At 46.7% G+C, this 18,710-nt stretch overlaps 1 protein-coding gene across 2 annotated transcripts; it reads right to left on the minus strand.

Moving 5' to 3' along the window:
* Nucleotides 1–10,871: 10,871 nt before the first annotated feature.
* On the minus strand, nucleotides 10,872–18,398 carry LOC130298086 (oocyte zinc finger protein XlCOF22-like). 2 transcript variants are annotated; one of them, XM_056550980.1, is made up of 4 exons: nucleotides 18,319–18,398; nucleotides 15,964–16,090; nucleotides 15,218–15,880; nucleotides 10,873–12,299 (listed from the first exon to the last, which is right to left on the minus strand). In XM_056550980.1, exons 2-4 carry the CDS (start codon nucleotides 16,049–16,051, stop codon nucleotides 10,975–10,977), a joined length of 2,076 nt encoding a protein of 691 aa, XP_056406955.1. In that variant the 5' UTR covers nucleotides 16,052–16,090; nucleotides 18,319–18,398; the 3' UTR covers nucleotides 10,873–10,974. The 2 variants fall into 2 exon arrangements, with proteins under 2 accessions (XP_056406954.1, XP_056406955.1); XM_056550979.1 differs by lacking the exon at nucleotides 18,319–18,398 and having other exon boundaries at nucleotides 10,872–12,299; nucleotides 15,964–16,300.
* Between the last annotated feature and the right edge of the window lie 312 nt (nucleotides 18,399–18,710).

The raw sequence follows: 18,710 nt of genomic DNA on the forward strand, positions 1-18,710 counted from the left end.
AAGGGAGAGGCACAGGGGAAGATGGAATGTATTCTCGTGGGAACATAATACGTCCTATGTAATATTTTCAGTGACGTCTCAGTAAGGGACACTTGCCAGCTCCCTCTACTCAAGGTATCGCAGCACTCCCTCCATTCTTCCAGAGACAGTTCCATATGGAAGTCAGCCTCCCATTGGATCATGAACGACAGTTTAGTGTCGGGTGGGGGAGAATTTAGTATACCATATATTATGGCTAGAAGTCCTCGTCTAGAAGGACTATATTGCATAAGACGTTCAAACCTAGTCAACTGTGGTATGGTGCGTGCAGGGAAATTAGAGTGTAGGAATGAAAAGATCTGGTGCATTCGGAAGAGTTCTGAGGGTGGGGGGCGAAATTGTAGAGCAAACACTTCCTTTGTCATCAGAACCCCTCGAGTATGGAATTGATGAGCAGTAATCAGGGACTGTGAAGTCCACCAACGGAATGAGGAATGAGCAAGACCGGGTGGAAAAAAAGGGTTACAGAGGAAGGGCAGGAGGGGAGGAGGGCAAGATTGTAGGTGAAAGCGAAAGCGGACCAGTCGCCAAAGGGAAAGGGAATGAAGAGTGAGAAGAGCAGAGTAAGGGACGTATTTAGTGACAGGTTGAGTAGACCACATTAGGGAAGAGAAGGAGTGGGGAGAGATGAGAGAGGATTCGAGGTGAACCCAGATGGGGGTATCGCCATCCGTCAGGAACCAGGCCATCTGTCCTAGTCTGGCAGCATAATAGTATTTTTGGAAGTTGGGGACGGACATACCACCTAAACGCTTATGAAGGTACATTACATTACGTGCTATGCGGGGGGTCCTGGATTTCCATATAAATCTAAAGACATCGGACTGAAGGGACCTGAGATCCGCAGTCGAGACCGGAACCGGAAGAGTGCGAAACAGGTATAGTAGTTTAGGCAGAATCACCATTTTAACCGTGTTTATTCTTCCGATCCATGATAAGTATGGCCTGTCCCAAGTGCGGATATCATGTCGAATAGATTTGTATAGGGGCGGGTAGTTCGCACCATAGAGGGAAGCAACCGCCGGGGTTATACGAACACCTAGATAGGACAGGGCAGGCATTGGAGGGGGAAAGTTAAAGTTAAGGGAAATCAACTTTTGTGTATGGAGGGGAACATGTATATAGAGTGTTTCAGACTTAGATGGACTAATCCGGAGGCCCGAGCAAGACGAGAAGTCTGTGAGTAGGCGAAACAGGTTAGGTAAAGATGATAGGGGGTGTGTCAGGGATAGAAGGAGGTCATCGGCAAACAAACAAAGTTTATGGATGGAGTTCTTAATCGTGACCCCCAGTACAGTGGGGGAGGCTCGTAGGGATCTCGCCAGGGGCTCCATCGCCAGGGCGAAGAGAGCAGGGGACAACGGGCATCCCTGGCGAGTGCCCCTCTTAATAATAATCGGGGAAGGGGAAGAGGTAGGGAGTTTGAGAAAAGCCGTAGGATTGGAGTACAGCAGGTGCAGAAGGTGTACAAACGGCCCAGTGAACCCCATTTTAGAGAGGACCCCCCAAAGGTATGGCCAGAGAACTGAGTCGAAGGCCTTTTCTATGTCTAAGGCCAATAGCATAACAGGAGTAGAAGTGGAGGAAGCCCAGTGTACTACCCCCAGCACCTTTCTAATATTGTCCGCCGCCTGTCTCCCCGGTATAAAGCCCACTTGGTCAGCGTGAATAACACGGGGCAATATAGTGTTCAGTCTGCGTGCCAGGATAGACGTTAATATCTTCGTATCCAGATTAATTAAGGAGATTGGGCGGTAATTTGAGACCAGGGATGGGTCCTTCTGGGGTTTGGGGATCACCGTTATAAGGGCATCTAAGTATTCAGGGGGTAAAGAGGGAGCCTTAAAGAGGTTATTATAAAGGTTAACTAGGTGGGGAACTAGAATAGGGCAGAATTTCTTATAGTACATTGCAGACAGGCCATCTGGGCCAGGGGCTTTTCCCAATTTCAGGGACGCAATTGTATCTGATACATCTTCGTGTGAAATTGGAGAATTAAGGAGATCCCTCTCGGGGTCAGTGAGAGAGGGGAGGGAGGTAGAGTCAAGAAAAGAGTTCAGACTGGGAGTAAAGGTAGGCGACTGGTCAGGGATAGAATAAAGTCTAGAGTAGTAAGAGTGAAAAGTCTGGTAAATCTTGTCGGGGTGGGAAGACCGGGAACCAGGGTGCAACTGAATGGTGTGAACATAATTAAGCCGTTGTTTGCTGCGGAGCATATTGGCAAGCAACCTATCCGGCTTATTGGCATAGCGGTAGTATGTGGCCTTAGTCCACCTAAGCGCTTTTTCCACTCCGGTGGACAGGACAGCATCCAGGCGCAACCTGGTATCCCGGATAGCATTGTGGAGATAAAGAGAGGGGGCACGCTGGTGAGCCAGGGTGAGTCGAGAAAGCTTGTTGTGTAGCGTATGTTGAAGGTGGGAGCGACCTCTTTTCATGTATGAGGCTAGCGATATGAGCCGTCCCCTAATGAAGGCCTTGTGGGCAGACCATACCCAGATCGGGTTTGAATTCGGAGTAGCATTGGTGGAGAAGTAAGATGTGAGATCTGCTGTAAGAGAACGTTTAACTGTCTGGTTAGTCAGCATAGACTCGTTAAGTCTCCAGGTAAAAGGTGTGGTAGGACCACCTATAAGATCCAGCTCTACACATACCATCTCATGGTCAGACCAGGGAGAGGCAATGTGTCTCGCGTACAGGAGGCACGGTAGAGTAGAGGTGTTGAGAAGTAGCCAATCTATGCGAGTGTAATTTTTCTGGGAGGATGAATAGTAAGAATACCCCCTCGACTGACCATTGTGCTCCCTCCATGCATCCGCAAGTTGAAGTGAATGGAAGGCCGAGACCAACCTTTTCTGCAACGCTCTAGATCTACCTAAGGGACTAGGGGAGGACCTATCCAAGACGCCATCGTAGACAAAATTAAAATCACCCGCCCACACCAGAACATCATAAGAGTATGATAGGAGTAAAGAGCAGAGAGAAAGAAAGAATGAAATAGGAGAAGAGTTAGGAGCATAAGAGTTAAGTAGACAGATCTGCTTACCATACAGGGTGCCCAACAGCAAGACATACCTGCCTTCGGAGTCTGTATGAACGCGGGTCACCTCGAATGGCAACGTATTTTTCAAACAAATCAGTACCCCCCTGCTTTTGGAGACAAAAGAGGAGACATATAACCGGGAGTACTGGGAATGGAGGAAGCTAGGGCAGGAGGACTGGGAGAAGTGAGTCTCCTGAATGCAAATTATATCAGGGCGGTAGCATCTATAATCAATGAAAGCTTTCCTCCGTTTGGGGGGGGAATTAAATCCCCTGACATTATGGGAAATTATCTTACACATAAGACGGAAGACCAGGCAATGCGGAGACGGGACAAACACGCAAAGACAGAACAACCATAGAACACATGGACCCACTGACTAACAAAAATGAACAACATCAAACCACAAACAAAACATTGAACAAACAGAAAAAGGTCAAACTGGAAAGCGAAGCCGTATAATATAGCGGCTACGCTTACTTCCATCTCTTGAAGCAAACGAAGGACACATCAGTCCAGTCACACCAGCCCTTCTAGGATCGGTGGTTTCAGGGTGCCAGGTGAGAGGGGGTCACTGGCAACGGTGAGTCAACCTTCCGGGGCCATCCCCAGGCATCGCTGTGATTTACGCTGGGCCGAGGGAACACTGGTCCAGGACTTGGAGGGTCGGGGGCCCCTTCGAGGCAAGTCGGTCGCAGGAGGCTGTTCTGGGGCAGTCCAGGGGATACCCTCTTTAGTGAGGGTAGTTTGGGCCTCAGTCAGGGAGCGAAATTGGTAGGGGCGCCCCTTAAGTTGGCAGATGAGGGAGAATGGAAATCCCCATTTATACTTCACCCCCTCCCGGACCAGGGCCAGCGTGATGTGGCGGAATGTCCTGCGCCGTTCCAGCATGGACGGGGATAAATCCGAGTAGAGGCGCACTTCAGCGGGCATGCCAGGTAGCGCTGTCAGGTTGCGGGCAGCAAAGAGCAGGGGATCTCTCACCTCCGGGTAGTGCAGTCGGAGGACCACGTCCCTCGGCAGTTCAGAAGATCTCGGGCGACCTAGGGCTCTGTGGACACGATCCATACGGAGAAGCTCAGGCTCATATTGCGGCAGTAGGGCCTGGAACATCGCATCGACCGCAGATTTCAGGTTAGTCTCCGACTCAGGTAGTCCCCGAATGCGAATGTTGGCTCTGCGGGAGCGGTTCTCCAGATCTTCAAGTTTGAGGTCGATAGCATCAAGCTTGGCCACATGTAGATCGATATCCCGGCGGTCAGACTCCGCGGCCTCTGCTAAGTCGTCCAATTTGTTTTCATTGTCGGAGACTCTCTGGCCCAGATCTTGAAGTTGCGCTGCGAAGTCTGAGACAGCTTTTCTGAGCTCCGACTGGAACATTTGCTTGATCTGGCGGAACATATCTGCCGGGGACATCTGCGCCAGGTCCGGCTCCCCCTCTTCATCGGACGCCATATCAGAGCGGTGTGGGGAGGCTGCAGCCGCCGCCGCCATATTGGGTTTCGGGGAGGCTCTGAAAAAGTCCGGAATGGACTGAGAAAGACGCTGAGAGAGGTTCTTATTTCGTGACCGCTGCCTCCTGGGCATGACCAGGTCCAGTTCGCACTGAAACCACAGCGTGTGGAGCCTTTAGGGCGCTGATTAGGGCTTAGATAGGTGAGACTGGCGCGGAGCTTACATCACCCACGTCTCTTCCGGTAAGCCGCGCGCATGCGCCCCTCAATTTTGTCACTTTTTATATCATTTAAAAATGAATAATCAATAAGTCCTATCAATGCAAAAATGGTACCGTTAAAAACTTCAGATCACGGCGCAAAAAATGAGCCCTCATACCGCCCTGTACATGGAAAAATAAAAAAGTTATAGGGGTCAGAAGATGACAATTTTAAACGTATTAATTTTCCTGCATGTAGTTATGATTTTTTCCAGAAGTGCGACAAAATCAAACCTATATACGTAGGATATCATTTTAACCGTATGGACCTACAGAATAAAGAGAAGGTGTCATTTTTACCGAAAAATGTACTACGTAGAAACGGAAGCCCCCAAAAGTTACAAAACAGCATTTTTTTTCAATTTTGTCGCACAATGATTTTTTTTCCGTTTCACCGTAGATATTTGGGCAAAATGACTGACGTCATTACAAAGTAGAATTGGTGGCGCAAAAAATAAGCCATCATATGGATTTTTAGGTGCAAAACTGAAAGAGTTATGATTTTTTAGAGGCAAGGAGCAAAAAACGAAAATGCAAAAACGGAAAAATCCCCGGTCCTTAAGGGGTTAATACATCTCCATTGCTACTGAAAAAAAGGCCCGAGGCCTTGAAACGCGTATAGCCATTTGAGAACACACTGTATATTGCTAACCATTCGCAACTGCTGGATGCCCTCTGTGCGGTGACCACCGCTTTACGCGCGCAGATAGCGCTCCGTTCAGACACGAGGACGCCACCACAGATCACCACTTCCGCAACTAGCTCCGGAACATCCAACGGCAAACCAGAGTCCTGGACATTTACCTCAACAGGCCGGACGCCAGCCGTGCCAGCCCAGGACTCAGCTATCCAACTGCCGGACAGTCACTTTTCCATCTGTGCCGACTGCCCAGCCGTGCCAGTCTGTCCCGTCTTGTTCTTCCTAGGAGCCGGTGAGTGGTGCCGTGCACCGAACTCTATTACAAACAGCCGTACGATACTGCAGTGCAGCACAGTCCTTTGGCAACATTGTATCACCTACCGACGATTGACAATATCCACACACTGTCACATGAACTGTGCCAACATTGTTACACTGTACCATTGCGGCAAATCTGTATCCTAATCTCTGAATGAACTGTGACAGATCGCCAGCTCATTACTACAGTATATTTCCACTCCAATGCTGAACATCTCAGGCGCCCTTTAACAAGCGCTTCAAAGGAATGAACTTGATTTACACCAGAGACTGCCAATAACTGTTTTCGATATACAGTACATTATTATATTTTATTATTTTTTATCTCCACATAATTGTTTTACCTTTTTCTTTTTTCCATTTTACCATTCTCATTTTTGGACCCCTATACCCCATGCAAGGGCCCTGCTGAGGTTTAATAGGTTGTCCTATATTACTGTATTTATCGGGGTATACCACGCACCGGCCTATAACACGCACCCTCATTTTACCAAGGATATTTGGGTAAAAGAGTTTTTCACCCAAATATCCATGGTAAAATGAGGGTGCGTGTGTGCGCGTGTATACCCCGATACATCCCCAGGAAAGGCAGGGGGAGAGAGGCCGTCGCTGCCCGCTTCTCTCCCCCTGCCTTTCCTGGGGTCTAGAGCGCTGCTGCCGGTGCATTGCCGTGGAAAGAGATTTGCCATAGAATGAGATGGTCCGCCTCCATCACATCCTATTGGCTCTCTCTTGTCACGTGACATATTTAAACGTCACGCATCGATGCGCACAGCAGTGTCAGTTTGGCTATCACAGGGAGAGGATCTCCTCACCCTGTGATAGCTGAAGCTGCACGGAGCTCTCATGGCCTCTGTGGCCCGACAGAAGTTCACACATGTACGCAGCTCATACGGCTGCCTCATATACATTTACTGTTGATCCACAACACTATCAGGATCCCTATGCCCGATGGCGCTGTCATCAGGATCCCCACGCCCGCAGCTCTACACCCCGTCCCCCGCAGCTGTACTCCCCGTCCCCCGCATCTCTACTCCCCGTCCCCCGCAGCTCTACTCCCCGTCCCCCGCATCTCTACTCCCCGTCCCCCGCATCTCTACTCCCCGTCCCCCGCAGCTCTACTCCCCGTCCCCCGCATCTCTACTCCCCGTCCCCCGCAGCTCTACTCCCCGTCCCCCGCAGCTCTACTCCCCGTCCCCCGCAGCTCTACTCCCCGTCCCCCGCATCTCTACTCCCCGTCCCCCACAGCTCTACTCCCCGTCCCCCGCATCTCTACTCCCCGTCCTACGCAGCTGTACTCCCCGTCCCCCGCAGCTCTACTCCCCGTCCCCCGCAGCTCTACTCCCCGTCCTACGCAGCTCTACTCCCCGTCCCACGCAGCTGTACTCCCCGTCCCCTGTGAACGATCCACAGCGCTATGGGGATTCCTACGCCCGATGGCGCTGTCATCAGTGTGCGTCCCCGCGAGCGCCCCATGCCCGCAGCTGTACTACCCGTCCCCCGCTGCTCTACTCCCCGTCCCGTTAACGCTCAGGGAGCAGGGAACAGAAAGTAGAGCATCGGGCGCAGGTAAAGTAGTACTGCGCATGCGCAGCACTATGCGAATAACTTAACCTGCGCCCGATGCTCTACTTTCTGTTCCCCGCTCCCTGAGCGTTAACGGGACGGGGAGTAGAGCTGCGGGGGGCGGAGGACGGGGAGTAGAGCTGCGGGCATGGGGCGCTCGCGGGGACGCACATTGATGACAGCGCCATCGGGATCCCGATAGTGCTGTGGATCAACAGTAAATGTATATGAGGCAGCCGTATGAGTTGCGTACATGTGTGAACTTCTGTCGGGCCACAGAGGCCATGAGAGCTCCGTACAGCTTCAGCTATCACAGGGTGAGGAGACCCTCTTCATGTGATAGCCAAACTGACACTGCTGTGCGCATCGATGCGTGACGTTTAAATATGTCACGTGACAAGAGAGAGCCAATAGGATGTGATGGAGGCGGACCATCTCATTCTATGGCAAATCTCATTCCACGGCAATGCACCGGCCCTTCTCTCCCCGTTTACCGGCGCCGCTGCCCGTTCTGTCCCCCTGACTATCGGTGCCGGCGCCCCATTGCCGGCGCCGACAGCCAGGGGGAGAGAAGGGGCAGCGGCACCCATTGCCGGCGCCGCTGCCCCGTTGCCTCCCCCCATCCCCGGTGGCATAATTACCTGAGTCGGGTCCGCGCTGCTCCAGGCCTCCAGCGTGCGTCCCCTGCGTCGTTGCTATGCACGGCGCGGCGCACTGACGCCATGCGCCGCGCCGTTCAGTGCATAGCAACGACGCCGGAGGCCTGGAGCGGCGCGGACCCGACTCAGGTAATTATGCCACCGGGGATGGGGGGAGGCAACGGGGCAGCGGCGCCGGCAATGGGTGCCGCTGCCCCTTCTCTCCCCCTGGCTGTCGGCGCCGCTTCTCTCCCCCTGGCTATCGGCGCTGGCAATGGGGCGCCGGCACCGATAGTCAGGGGGACAGAAGGGGCAGCGGCGCCGATAGCTAGGGGGAGAGAAGGGCCGACAGCAGGACTCTAGACCCCAGGAAAGGCAGGGGGAGAGAAGCGGGCAGCGACGGCCTCTCTCCCCCTGCCTTTCCTGGGGGTGTATCGGCGTATAACACGCACACAGACTTTAGGCTAAAAATTTTAGCCTAAAAAGTGCGTGTTATACGCCGATAAATACGGTATATTATATTTTAAATAATTGTTGCAATCAATAAATACCACATATTAACTTTTTCTGGACCAACTCTTATTTCTTATATTCCTTTTTCTTTTCTTTTTTCAAATTGTACCTTGAGGACTGGTTTTATATAAATTACGTTTATATACCTTCATATATTTGTAAATTACTTCTATTAAAAAAATCAATCCTTCCTGTACTTATTAGCTGCTGAATGCTACAGAGGAAATTATTTTCTTTTTGGAATGCTCTCTGAGGACATCACGAGCACAGTTCTCTCTGCTGACTTTATTATAATAATAATAATGCTTTATTTATTGTTGTCCTTAGTGGGATTTGAACCCAAGGCCCCAGCACTGCAAGGCAACTGTGCTAACCACTGAGCCATCATGCTGCCCTTAGCAAACATCTGCTATGCACGGTTGCTAAAATGGACAGAGATGTCAGCAGAGAGCTGTAGCATTCAGCAGCTAATAAGTACTGGAAGTAGGGATCGACCGACTATCGGTATGGCCGATATTATCGGCCGATAATCACGATTTGGGGCATTATCGGTATCGGCAATTGCCTTGCCGATAATGCCCAGCCCCCCACACCGCGACCGCCCCCCCCCCCCCCCGACCCGCCTCACCGCGACCGCCCCCCCCCTGACCCACCACACCGCGTCGCACCCCCCACCGTAGTGCTGGGCGGTATACCGGTATGAACGTTTTTTTTTTCTCCCACGGTATGGATTTTTGCCCATACCGCTATACCGGTCGGGCCCCTCCCCCACTCTCCGAGTCAATAAAAAAAATTAAACTTACCCGTAATGGGGGTGGTCTGAGCCATCCTTCCTTCCTGTAGTGTCCGGCGGCATTCCGGGTGGAGGGTGAACCGGTCCGGACTGTCCTTCTCCGGGGGTCATCTTCTCCACTCCGGGAAGGCTCCGGCCTAGTACGCTGCAGAGACGCTGCTACGCCGTGACGTCAGGTGCGTCGGTTCTCACGGGCGTCACTGCACAGCGGCGTCTATGCTGCGTTCCTAGGCCGGAGCCTGCCCGGAGTGGAGAAGAGAACCCCCGGAGAAGGACAGCCCGGATCGGTGCACCCTCCACCCGAAATGCCGCCGGACACTACAGGAAGGATGGATGGCCCGGACCACCCTGACCGGTAGGGGGGGAGAAGCGGGTGGTGGCCTATGGCACCGCAAAAGCCACTGCAGTGCATTGATTTAGAGCGCCCTCTTTAAATCAATGATCTGCAGCGGTGTCGAGGGGGGATAAATAGCCGATAACTTATACCGGAATATCGGTATAAGTTATCGGCTATCGGCCCTAACCTCCACCGATTATCGGTATCGGCCCAAAAAACCGATATCGGTCGATCCCTAACTGGAAGGATTAAGATTTTTTAATAGAAGTAATTTACAAATATAAAAACAAAAGGAAAAAGAAAAATAATTTACAAATATGTTTAACTTTCTGCCACCAGTTGATTTAAAAGAGAAAAGGTTTTCACCGGAGTACCCCTTTAAACTAGATCTCAGCCCCGAGGATTCAGGATCAGGAGGAGGAGCTAGCTCTCACTTCCTCCCATCATGCTCTCACACCATATCTTTATTCTGTGATGCTACAATCATTTTTATATATATTTCCATATTACAGAAAAAGTTCTTTATATAATGCCCGGTCTATTCCCACAATGACAGCCATTGGTTTTATATACTGTATATTTATGATACGTATTTTCTATATAGGTGATTGGATATGTTCTTTATATTTCACATTATATGTGGTTGTGATAGATACATTGAATATGTTCCTATAGTCAGATATCACCCCTGGTCATGTAGAGGTGGTACGATCCACCTGTATGATGGGGGGTGGAGAAGATGGGACATATAAGAAGCGCCGCATTAAGGAGGAGCTGATGTCTCACGTCCTCTATAAATGGCTGACAGGTAATTATATAACTTGTATGACTAAGGTCCAGATGTAGGACAGAAACCCGTCATGTGTGTCTACATTGTCTGTGCACCGAGGTGAAAGTCTGCAAATAAAAGCTCCGTTCTGCAAGAATCTGCGCTGGACATCCTTTCTTCTATAGTATGAATTAGTGTTTTGTATTATTTAAAGGGGTCCTCCGGGGATTACACATCTTATCCCCTATCCAAAGCCTTGGAGTTTTCTGTACGCTCAGCAGTTGTGGTTCTTGTTTACAAGTTTCCTGGTTATAATTCTGGTAAAGTTCACACTCAGTTCATAATGAAGGAACATAGACAAGATGGTGGACTATAGACAACATAGTGATGATATACAAAATGGCGTATAATTATATAAAGGATTATTATAGAAGGTTATATAAAAATGTATAACAAGCTGACTTCCCTCACAGGCATGCTGGGAGTTAAAGTTTTGGAATATCTGGAGGGCCACCAGTTTGAGACCCCTGCAGTATATGATATATGTATAAATGTCAGATATCCTATGTACATGGATAATATATAGATGTGTTATCTGCGTCATTTATTGCTCTGAATTGGCTTCTCCTGTGTGAGTTCTTTCATGTTTAACAAGTTCTGATTTCTGAATAAAATATTTTCCACATTCTAAACACAGAAATGGCTTCACCCCTGTGTGAGTTTTTTGATGATGAACAAGACCTGATTTGTCAGTAAAACATTTTCCACATTCTGAACATAAAAATGGCTTCTCTCCTGTGTGAGTTTTTTGATGATAAACAAGACTTGATCTCCCAGTGAAACATTTTCCACATGCTGAACATAAAAATGGCTTCTCACCTGTGTGAGTTCTTTGATGATTAACAAGACTTGATTTCATAGAATAACATTTTCCACATTCTGAACATGGAAATGACTTCTCTCCAGTGTGAGTTATCTGATGTCTAACAAGATTTGATTTACAAGTAAAGCATTTTCCACATTCTGAACATGAAAATGGCTTCTCCCTTGTGTGAGTTCTCTGATGTTCAACACGATATGATTTTTTAGTAAAACATTTTCCACATTCTGAACATGAAAATGGCTTCTCTCCTGTGTGAGTTCTTTCATGTGTAACAAGACTTGATTTCTCAGTAAAACATTTTCCACATTCTGAACATGAAAATAGCTTCTCTCCTATGTGAGTTTTTTGATGATAAACAAGACTTGATTTCTCAGTAATTTGTGAACACGGAAAAAGCTTCTCCCCGGTGTGAGTTTTTTGATGTTGAACAAGATTTGATTTGTCAGTAAAACACTTTCTACATTCTGAACATGAAAATGGTTTCACCCCTGTGTGAGTTCTTTGATGTACAGCAAGATGCGATTGCTGAGTAAAACATTTTCCACATTCTGAGCATGAAAATGGTTTCTCCCCTGTGTGAGTTCTTTGATGTACAACAAGATATGATTTATTAGTAAAACATTTCTCACATTCTGAACATGAAAATAGCTTCTCCCCTGTGTGAGTTCTTTGATGTTGAACAAGATTTGTTTTCGCAGGAAAACATTTCCCACATTCTGAACATGAAAATGGCTTCTCTCTTGTGTGAGTTCTTTGATGTGTAACAAGACTTGATTTAAAAGGAAAACATTTCCCACATTCTGAGCATGAATATGGTTTCTTTCCTGTATGAGCTCGTTCATGTCCAACACCCCTTCTGTGACCTTTCTGTGATGACTGAGAAGACAGGACCTGTATATAAGGATGAGATGACAGATCTTGGCTGTGAAGGGCTGAGGGTGTATCTGGGATAATGGAATGTTCTTCATATGTATCTTGTGTGATATCATCATCTGCTTTATAATCTGAAGATATAAGATTCTCCTCTGATCTCCTGCTACAAGAATCTGCAGAGAATAACACAGATTTTATTTTAACCCCTTAACAACTCAGGAAATTTAAGCTTTCCTCTAAGAGCCAAAACTCTTATTTTGCCATAACATTTTTCCTTCATTCACTGTGCGGTACAATTATTTCTCAGGTGAATACGATCACAATACTCAGTTTGCATAGTTTTTGTTACGCTTTACTACTTTGTAACCCCTTAAAGGGGCACTCCACTGCTCCAGCGTTCAAAACATTTTGTTATGAACGCTGGGCTCGGGCTGCAGGTGTAGTGATGTCACAGTCACACCCCATCAATGTAAGTCTATTGGAGGGGGCGGGCTGCGGGGGGGGGGGGAATGTGGGCGGGGGCGGTGATGTCTGACATCACGAATGCTGGGATTCAAAGAATTGTGGGAGTGGCAGTTACCAACTACAACACCCAGCATGCCCTCATACAGCCTATACCTCTGCAGCAGACCCAAAACTGCGACTACCAGCATGTTGCACCATTACTTTTACTATACTAGTATATGGTGAAACATGCTGGGAGTAGTTTTGGGTTGTATCAGCTGCAGAGCCATAGGCCGTATCAGGGCATGGTGGGTGATGTAGTAAAAAACGTCAACTCCCAGCATTCCTTGACACAGCCTCTGGCTTTGCAGCCGACCCGAAACTACAACTCCCAGCATGTTGTACCAGGACCTATACTACTATATAGTGCAACATGCTGGGAGTTGTAGTTTTGCAGCAGGCAGAGAGCCTTAGGTTTCGGATCACTAATTTATAGCATAAAAAGTAATAAATAAAATATTTAAAAAAAAAATAGAAACAAATGTGAAATAGCCCCTCCCCTAATAAAAGTTTGATTACACCCCCCCCCCCCCCCCTTTATGGAATAAAATAATGTAAACAAAAATAAATTAACATATTTGGTGTAAATATCCGAACTATTATAATATAATGTTGTTAATTAAACCGCACAGTGAATGGCGCAAATGTAAAAAATAGAGAAAAAAAAGTAGAAAAAGCAAAACAAAAGAACCATCTATACAAAAACTACAAATCACGGTGCAAATAAAAACGATCCCTCGTACAGGAAAATAAAGTGTTATGGGGGGGGGGGCAGAAATATTACAGAAAAATTACAAAAAGTTATAATCCAATAATAATATAATCCAATAATACAAAACCTATATATATTGGGTATCGATGTCATTGTTTGGACACAATATAGATGACGTCATTTGTACCGAAAAGTGCTCTGCATAAGAATGGAAGCCACAAATGATGTATTCTTTTGTTTTTGATCTATCTACTTACCACCAGTACCTACCTACACCATCTACCTACCAACGCTATCTACCTACCGCCATTATCTGCCTTCATACTGACATTATCTACACTATTTAGGGCACTGAGGGTAGGAATGAATTGGGAAATGTGCTGGAAATGTGCGGTGCCTAACTTGTTTCTCCGGCAGATTCTGTGGGGACAAAGAGGAAAGAGAACGACTTCAGGAAGACGCCCCCTGTGATTCACTACATGTAACTGCACTGTAATCACTTATATGGTCTGCAGCGCCTGTGTAGAGCCGGGGGCACTGTATGGGGGATATTGGTCTGTGTACAGGGGTTTTATTCAGTATCAGTATGGCAGTATTATCCCGTCACTATATGGTGGTAATGGTGGTGGTCATGATGTGGTGCAATTATTCATCCCTTTTATTCCTTTATCACCACAAAATCCTGATGTCCCGATCAGCTGAGAGGACGGTGGGAGGGCCCTTACCTGCCTCCTTGCCGTCTGATCAGTGTTCTATTACTCCAAGACTGAAGCAGCAGAGCACTGATAACAATGATCAATGTTATGGCATAGCACTGATCAGTATATACAATCAGAAGATTGCAGGTAATAGTCCCCTATGGGGGCTAAAAAAAGTGTAAAAAAAAGATGTTAAATTAATAAATGTGAATAAGCCCCTCCCCTAATAAAAAAGTTTGAAAAGTTTTTTAAAGTAGTAAAATAAAATAAAACCTATATACTTTGGGTATCCTTGTAACCGTCTTGACCTACAGAATAAAGATAAGGTGTTATTTTTACCGAAAAGTTCACTGCGTAAAAACGGAAGCCCTAAAAAGTGGCAAATTGGCGATTTTTTATTTTATTTCACCCCACAAACAATTTTTTTTGTTTCGCCGCAGATTATGTTATAAAATAATTGCTGTCCTTGACATCAATCATTTTACCCAAAAATCTATGGCGAAAACAAGAAAAAAAATATTTGTGGGACAAAATAAAAAAACGAAACAATGCCATTTTGCATGGGAGGTGAGGGGGGCATGAAAGGCGAGGTGACAATCTGACAGAAGGCCTCCTCAAGGGGTTCCGAAATGGTGGTCTCTCTCTCTCTCTCTCTCTCTCGGAACCTAGTGTCTATTAAGAAGGTGAAAGACAAAAGCTCTTTGAGATCTCTGACCACAATCTCCTCTTGTATAATATCGGAGAGTCCAGGAGAGAACGTGTCCACCAGCGCTTCCTTATCCCAGCACACTTCTGCTGCTACAATACACTATTGAATTCTTGGCCACAGTTCTCGTCCCCTGTTACATGGACATTAGCTGCTCTGCCGCAGAGGGAGAACGGACAGGGAGATTAAAGGGGTACTCCACTGCCCCAGTGGTCAGAACATTTAGTTCCAAACGCTGGGTGTGGGCTGCAGGGGTCATGATGTCACACAGTGCCTCCTCAGTGCAAGTCTATAGGAGCGGGTGTTATGGCCTCGTACACATAGGGATATTTCTTGTCCATATTCCAGCTGTAGTATCACATTAGTTTACATTTTGGGTGAATAGAAGAATATACAGGAAGAGACAGGACAGAGAGATTAAAGAATTCTACACAATTACTACAGTCTCTATATTAAGTTGTTACTACTCACCTGGGTGGTTACTTGTAGGAATGTCCTCCTTATACTGCTCATCACTGCTCACATCTGTCTCTTCTTCCTTCATATCAGTAGCATTAATATTATCCAGATCTTTTCCTGTCAGAATGTCCTCTTTATACTGCTCATCACCGCTCACATCTGGTTTTTCTTCTTCCTTTATGTCTGTAGCATTAATATAGATCAGATCTTTCCCTGCAGGAATGTCCTCCTTATACTGCTCATTACCGCTCACATCAGTCTCTTCTTCTTCCTTTATGTCTGTAGCATTAATATAGATCATATCTTTCCCTGTAGGAATGTCCTCCTTATACTGCTCATCACCGCTCATATCTGTCTCTTGTTCTTCCTTTATGCCTGTAGTATAAATATCGATCAGATATTTCCCTGCAGTAATATCCTCCTTATGCTGCTCATCACCGCTCACATCTGTCTCTTCTTCTTCCTTTATGTCTGTAGCATTAATATAGATGAGATCATGCTCTGTAGAAATGTCCTCCTTATACTGCTCATCACTGCTCACATCTGTCTCTTCTTCTTCCTTTATGTCTGTAGCATTAATATAGATCAGATCTTTCCCTGTGGTAATATCCTCCATATTCTGTTCATCAAGAGGACGGGGACACCTATCTGGTGCTGTTCTCTTACTGGATCTGACTGTAGGGAACACATACAGAGACTGAATTCATTCTTTACATACAAATAATGAGAGGACGTGTGTATATAGTCATGTCTATTACCTGCTGATGTGAGGGGCTGCTGATCCTCCATCATGACCTGATCCTTGTACTGATCCTTGTGTCCTTCTACATACTCCCACTCCTCCATGGAGAAATAGACCGCCACGTCCTGACACCTTATAGGAACCTGTATTGTGAATAAACATTTAATTCTATACAATTCCAGGATGTTATATGGAGACATTTGAGGGGATATTCCTGCACATGATTTATCTTCTTGCTCTCGGATGATGAGGTGAATACTTGTCGGGGCAGATCCTCTATATTATGGTCACATGAACAGAACTGACCGCAAGTCTGATGATCCAGCTGTCAGTTCAGGTCATTATACCCAAAGTGCCCGTCCCATGGAGTGTAAGGAGTTAAGTGATATTTCATAGTATCACTGCTCCCCTCCCCCGGGACTATATAGATGGCTGCTTACTGTCTGGCCCCTAAGGGTAGAATTGGCAGTGCTGTGTGCCACTTAAAGGGAACCAATCATCAGATTTTACCCTATATAATGCTTGGCAAAGCGTTATATAGGGTAAAATCTTTATTTTCGCCATTCCCGGGGGATGCTCCTGTCCCCAGGGATGGTGAAGATATGAAGTTATAAACTAGTCACCGCCGCCGCCGTAAGTAGTCACTTGGGCGGGGAGCTCTTCTGACCTACTCCCGTTCTTCGGCCGGGAGCGACGCCCCCTCCGCTTGATTGACGGGCCGCGTCATCACTCAGCTCCGTCTGTTCAGTGAGCGGAACGATGACGCGGCCTGTCAATCAAGCGGAGGGGGCGTCGCTGCCGGCGGAAGAACGGGAGTAGGGGAGAAGACCTCCCTGCCCAAGTGACTACTTACGGCGGTGGCGGTGACTAGTTTATAACTTCATATCTTCACCATCCCTGGGGGCAGGAGCATCCCCCGGGAATGGTGAAAATAAAGATTTTACCCTATATAACGCTTTGCAGAGCGTTATATAGGGTAAAATCTGATGATTGGTTCCCTTTAACCCTAGCTAGACTGGTTGATGTTATCCCAGCGAGTAGAAGGGACAATAAGCAGCTATCTGTATAGTGTGTGGCCCCAGAAATGTTAAGTGGCAATGCATCACCACCATTTAACTCCTTCATGGCTGACTGGACAGGATGTATATAATGTATAGCCATGGGCCCCGCTCCGGAACAGGAGACGCATCCAATCTGACATATCTTCTGCTCTTGTGCAGGAAACCCCTTTCAGAGCAGGGACTCCTGTCATTAAAGTGATAAGATTTGGAGGGGAGGTAGGCCGCTGCCAGTCTATGAAGCACAGTCAGGAGTTCAGCACGATTCATAGCCCCTGGGACCTACCTGCTATCAGCATCTGGGACTCATTGCTAATGCCGGACATCACCAATGCCAAAAATCTATTTCCGGTAGCTCAGTGGAGCTGATAAGGACACCCACAGTGAAATAGCGGGGTCCTGGTCAGCTGAGAGAGCGTGTGGAGGTCCCTAACCTCGCTCCACGCTGTCTGAACGACGCTCCAATCCTGCAGGCAGCCTCAGCATCACAGCATTGATCAGTGTATGTAATCTATAGATTCCATGTAATAGTCTACTACAGGGACTACAAAACTGGGAATAAGGTAAAAAGAACATTAACTTAATGTGAATAAGCCGCTCCCCTAATAAACTATTGAATCTTCCCCATTTACCATTTTATTTCTCTTAAATGAAATAATGTAAATAAAAATAAATCTAAACATATGTGTAACCGCACGGTCAATGGCGTAAACGTAAAAAAAATACAACTTCATGGTCCAGAAAAAAATTCTTAAAAAGCGATCAAAGAGTCTCATCAAAACTAAAGTGTTTCCGATAAAAATTACAGATCACGGCGCAAAAATTGACTTTCATACATCCCTGTATACGGAATAATAAGAGAGTTATAGGGGACAAGGTAGGACAATCTGATACAGACTCATTATTGTACAAAAAGTTAGAACTTTTTTTATATTTTAAAAGTGTTAAAATAAAACCTATATAAATCATTTATCATTGTAATCGTTTGGACCTACAGAATAAAGAGAATTATTACCGTAATGTGCACTGCGTAGAAACAGAAGACCCCAAATTTTTTTAATTGCTTTTATTTTCTTTTTCACCCCACAAATAATATTATTTTGTCCCTTGTTGTAGATTTTGCAGTATAATGAGTGATGTCATTACAAAGTACAAATCTGTGGTGAAAAAAACAACAAGAACAAGAAGCCTCAGATGGGTTTATAAAGAGGAAATTACAATCATTATGGCTATTAGAAGGCGAGGAGGAAAAAATAAAATAACACAAAAATGAGAAATCGCTGTGTCCTTAAGGGGTTAAAACTCAAACCTACCGGGTCCTGAAGGGGTTAATAGAACAAAAACCATCAGACAGCCTCCACATGTGACCACACACATACCTCCACCTGCAGACTGTACAGGAGCCGTGTGCTTACAGGACCTGCGATGATGTCACCGTCATGTGATCAGTCACATGGAGGAGTCACATGATCAGGGGCTGCTGCTCTAGGCTCATCTGCTCAGTGTATGCAGGACTCTGCTGTCACATGACCATTGTCACAGGTCCTTCAATCACAATCTCTTCTATCCTGCACTGCTGAGCTCCGCCCACTCCTGTCACATGATCCTACCCACAGGTCCTTCAGCCACAGTCACATCTAAACTGCTAAACTTCCCCCCCAAATGTACTGGTCACATGATTGTGACATCATCACAGATCCTACAC

This window comes from Hyla sarda (genome assembly GCF_029499605.1).
Source record: "Hyla sarda isolate aHylSar1 chromosome 1 unlocalized genomic scaffold, aHylSar1.hap1 SUPER_1_unloc_20, whole genome shotgun sequence".
Taxonomy (NCBI): domain Eukaryota; kingdom Metazoa; phylum Chordata; class Amphibia; order Anura; family Hylidae; genus Hyla; species Hyla sarda.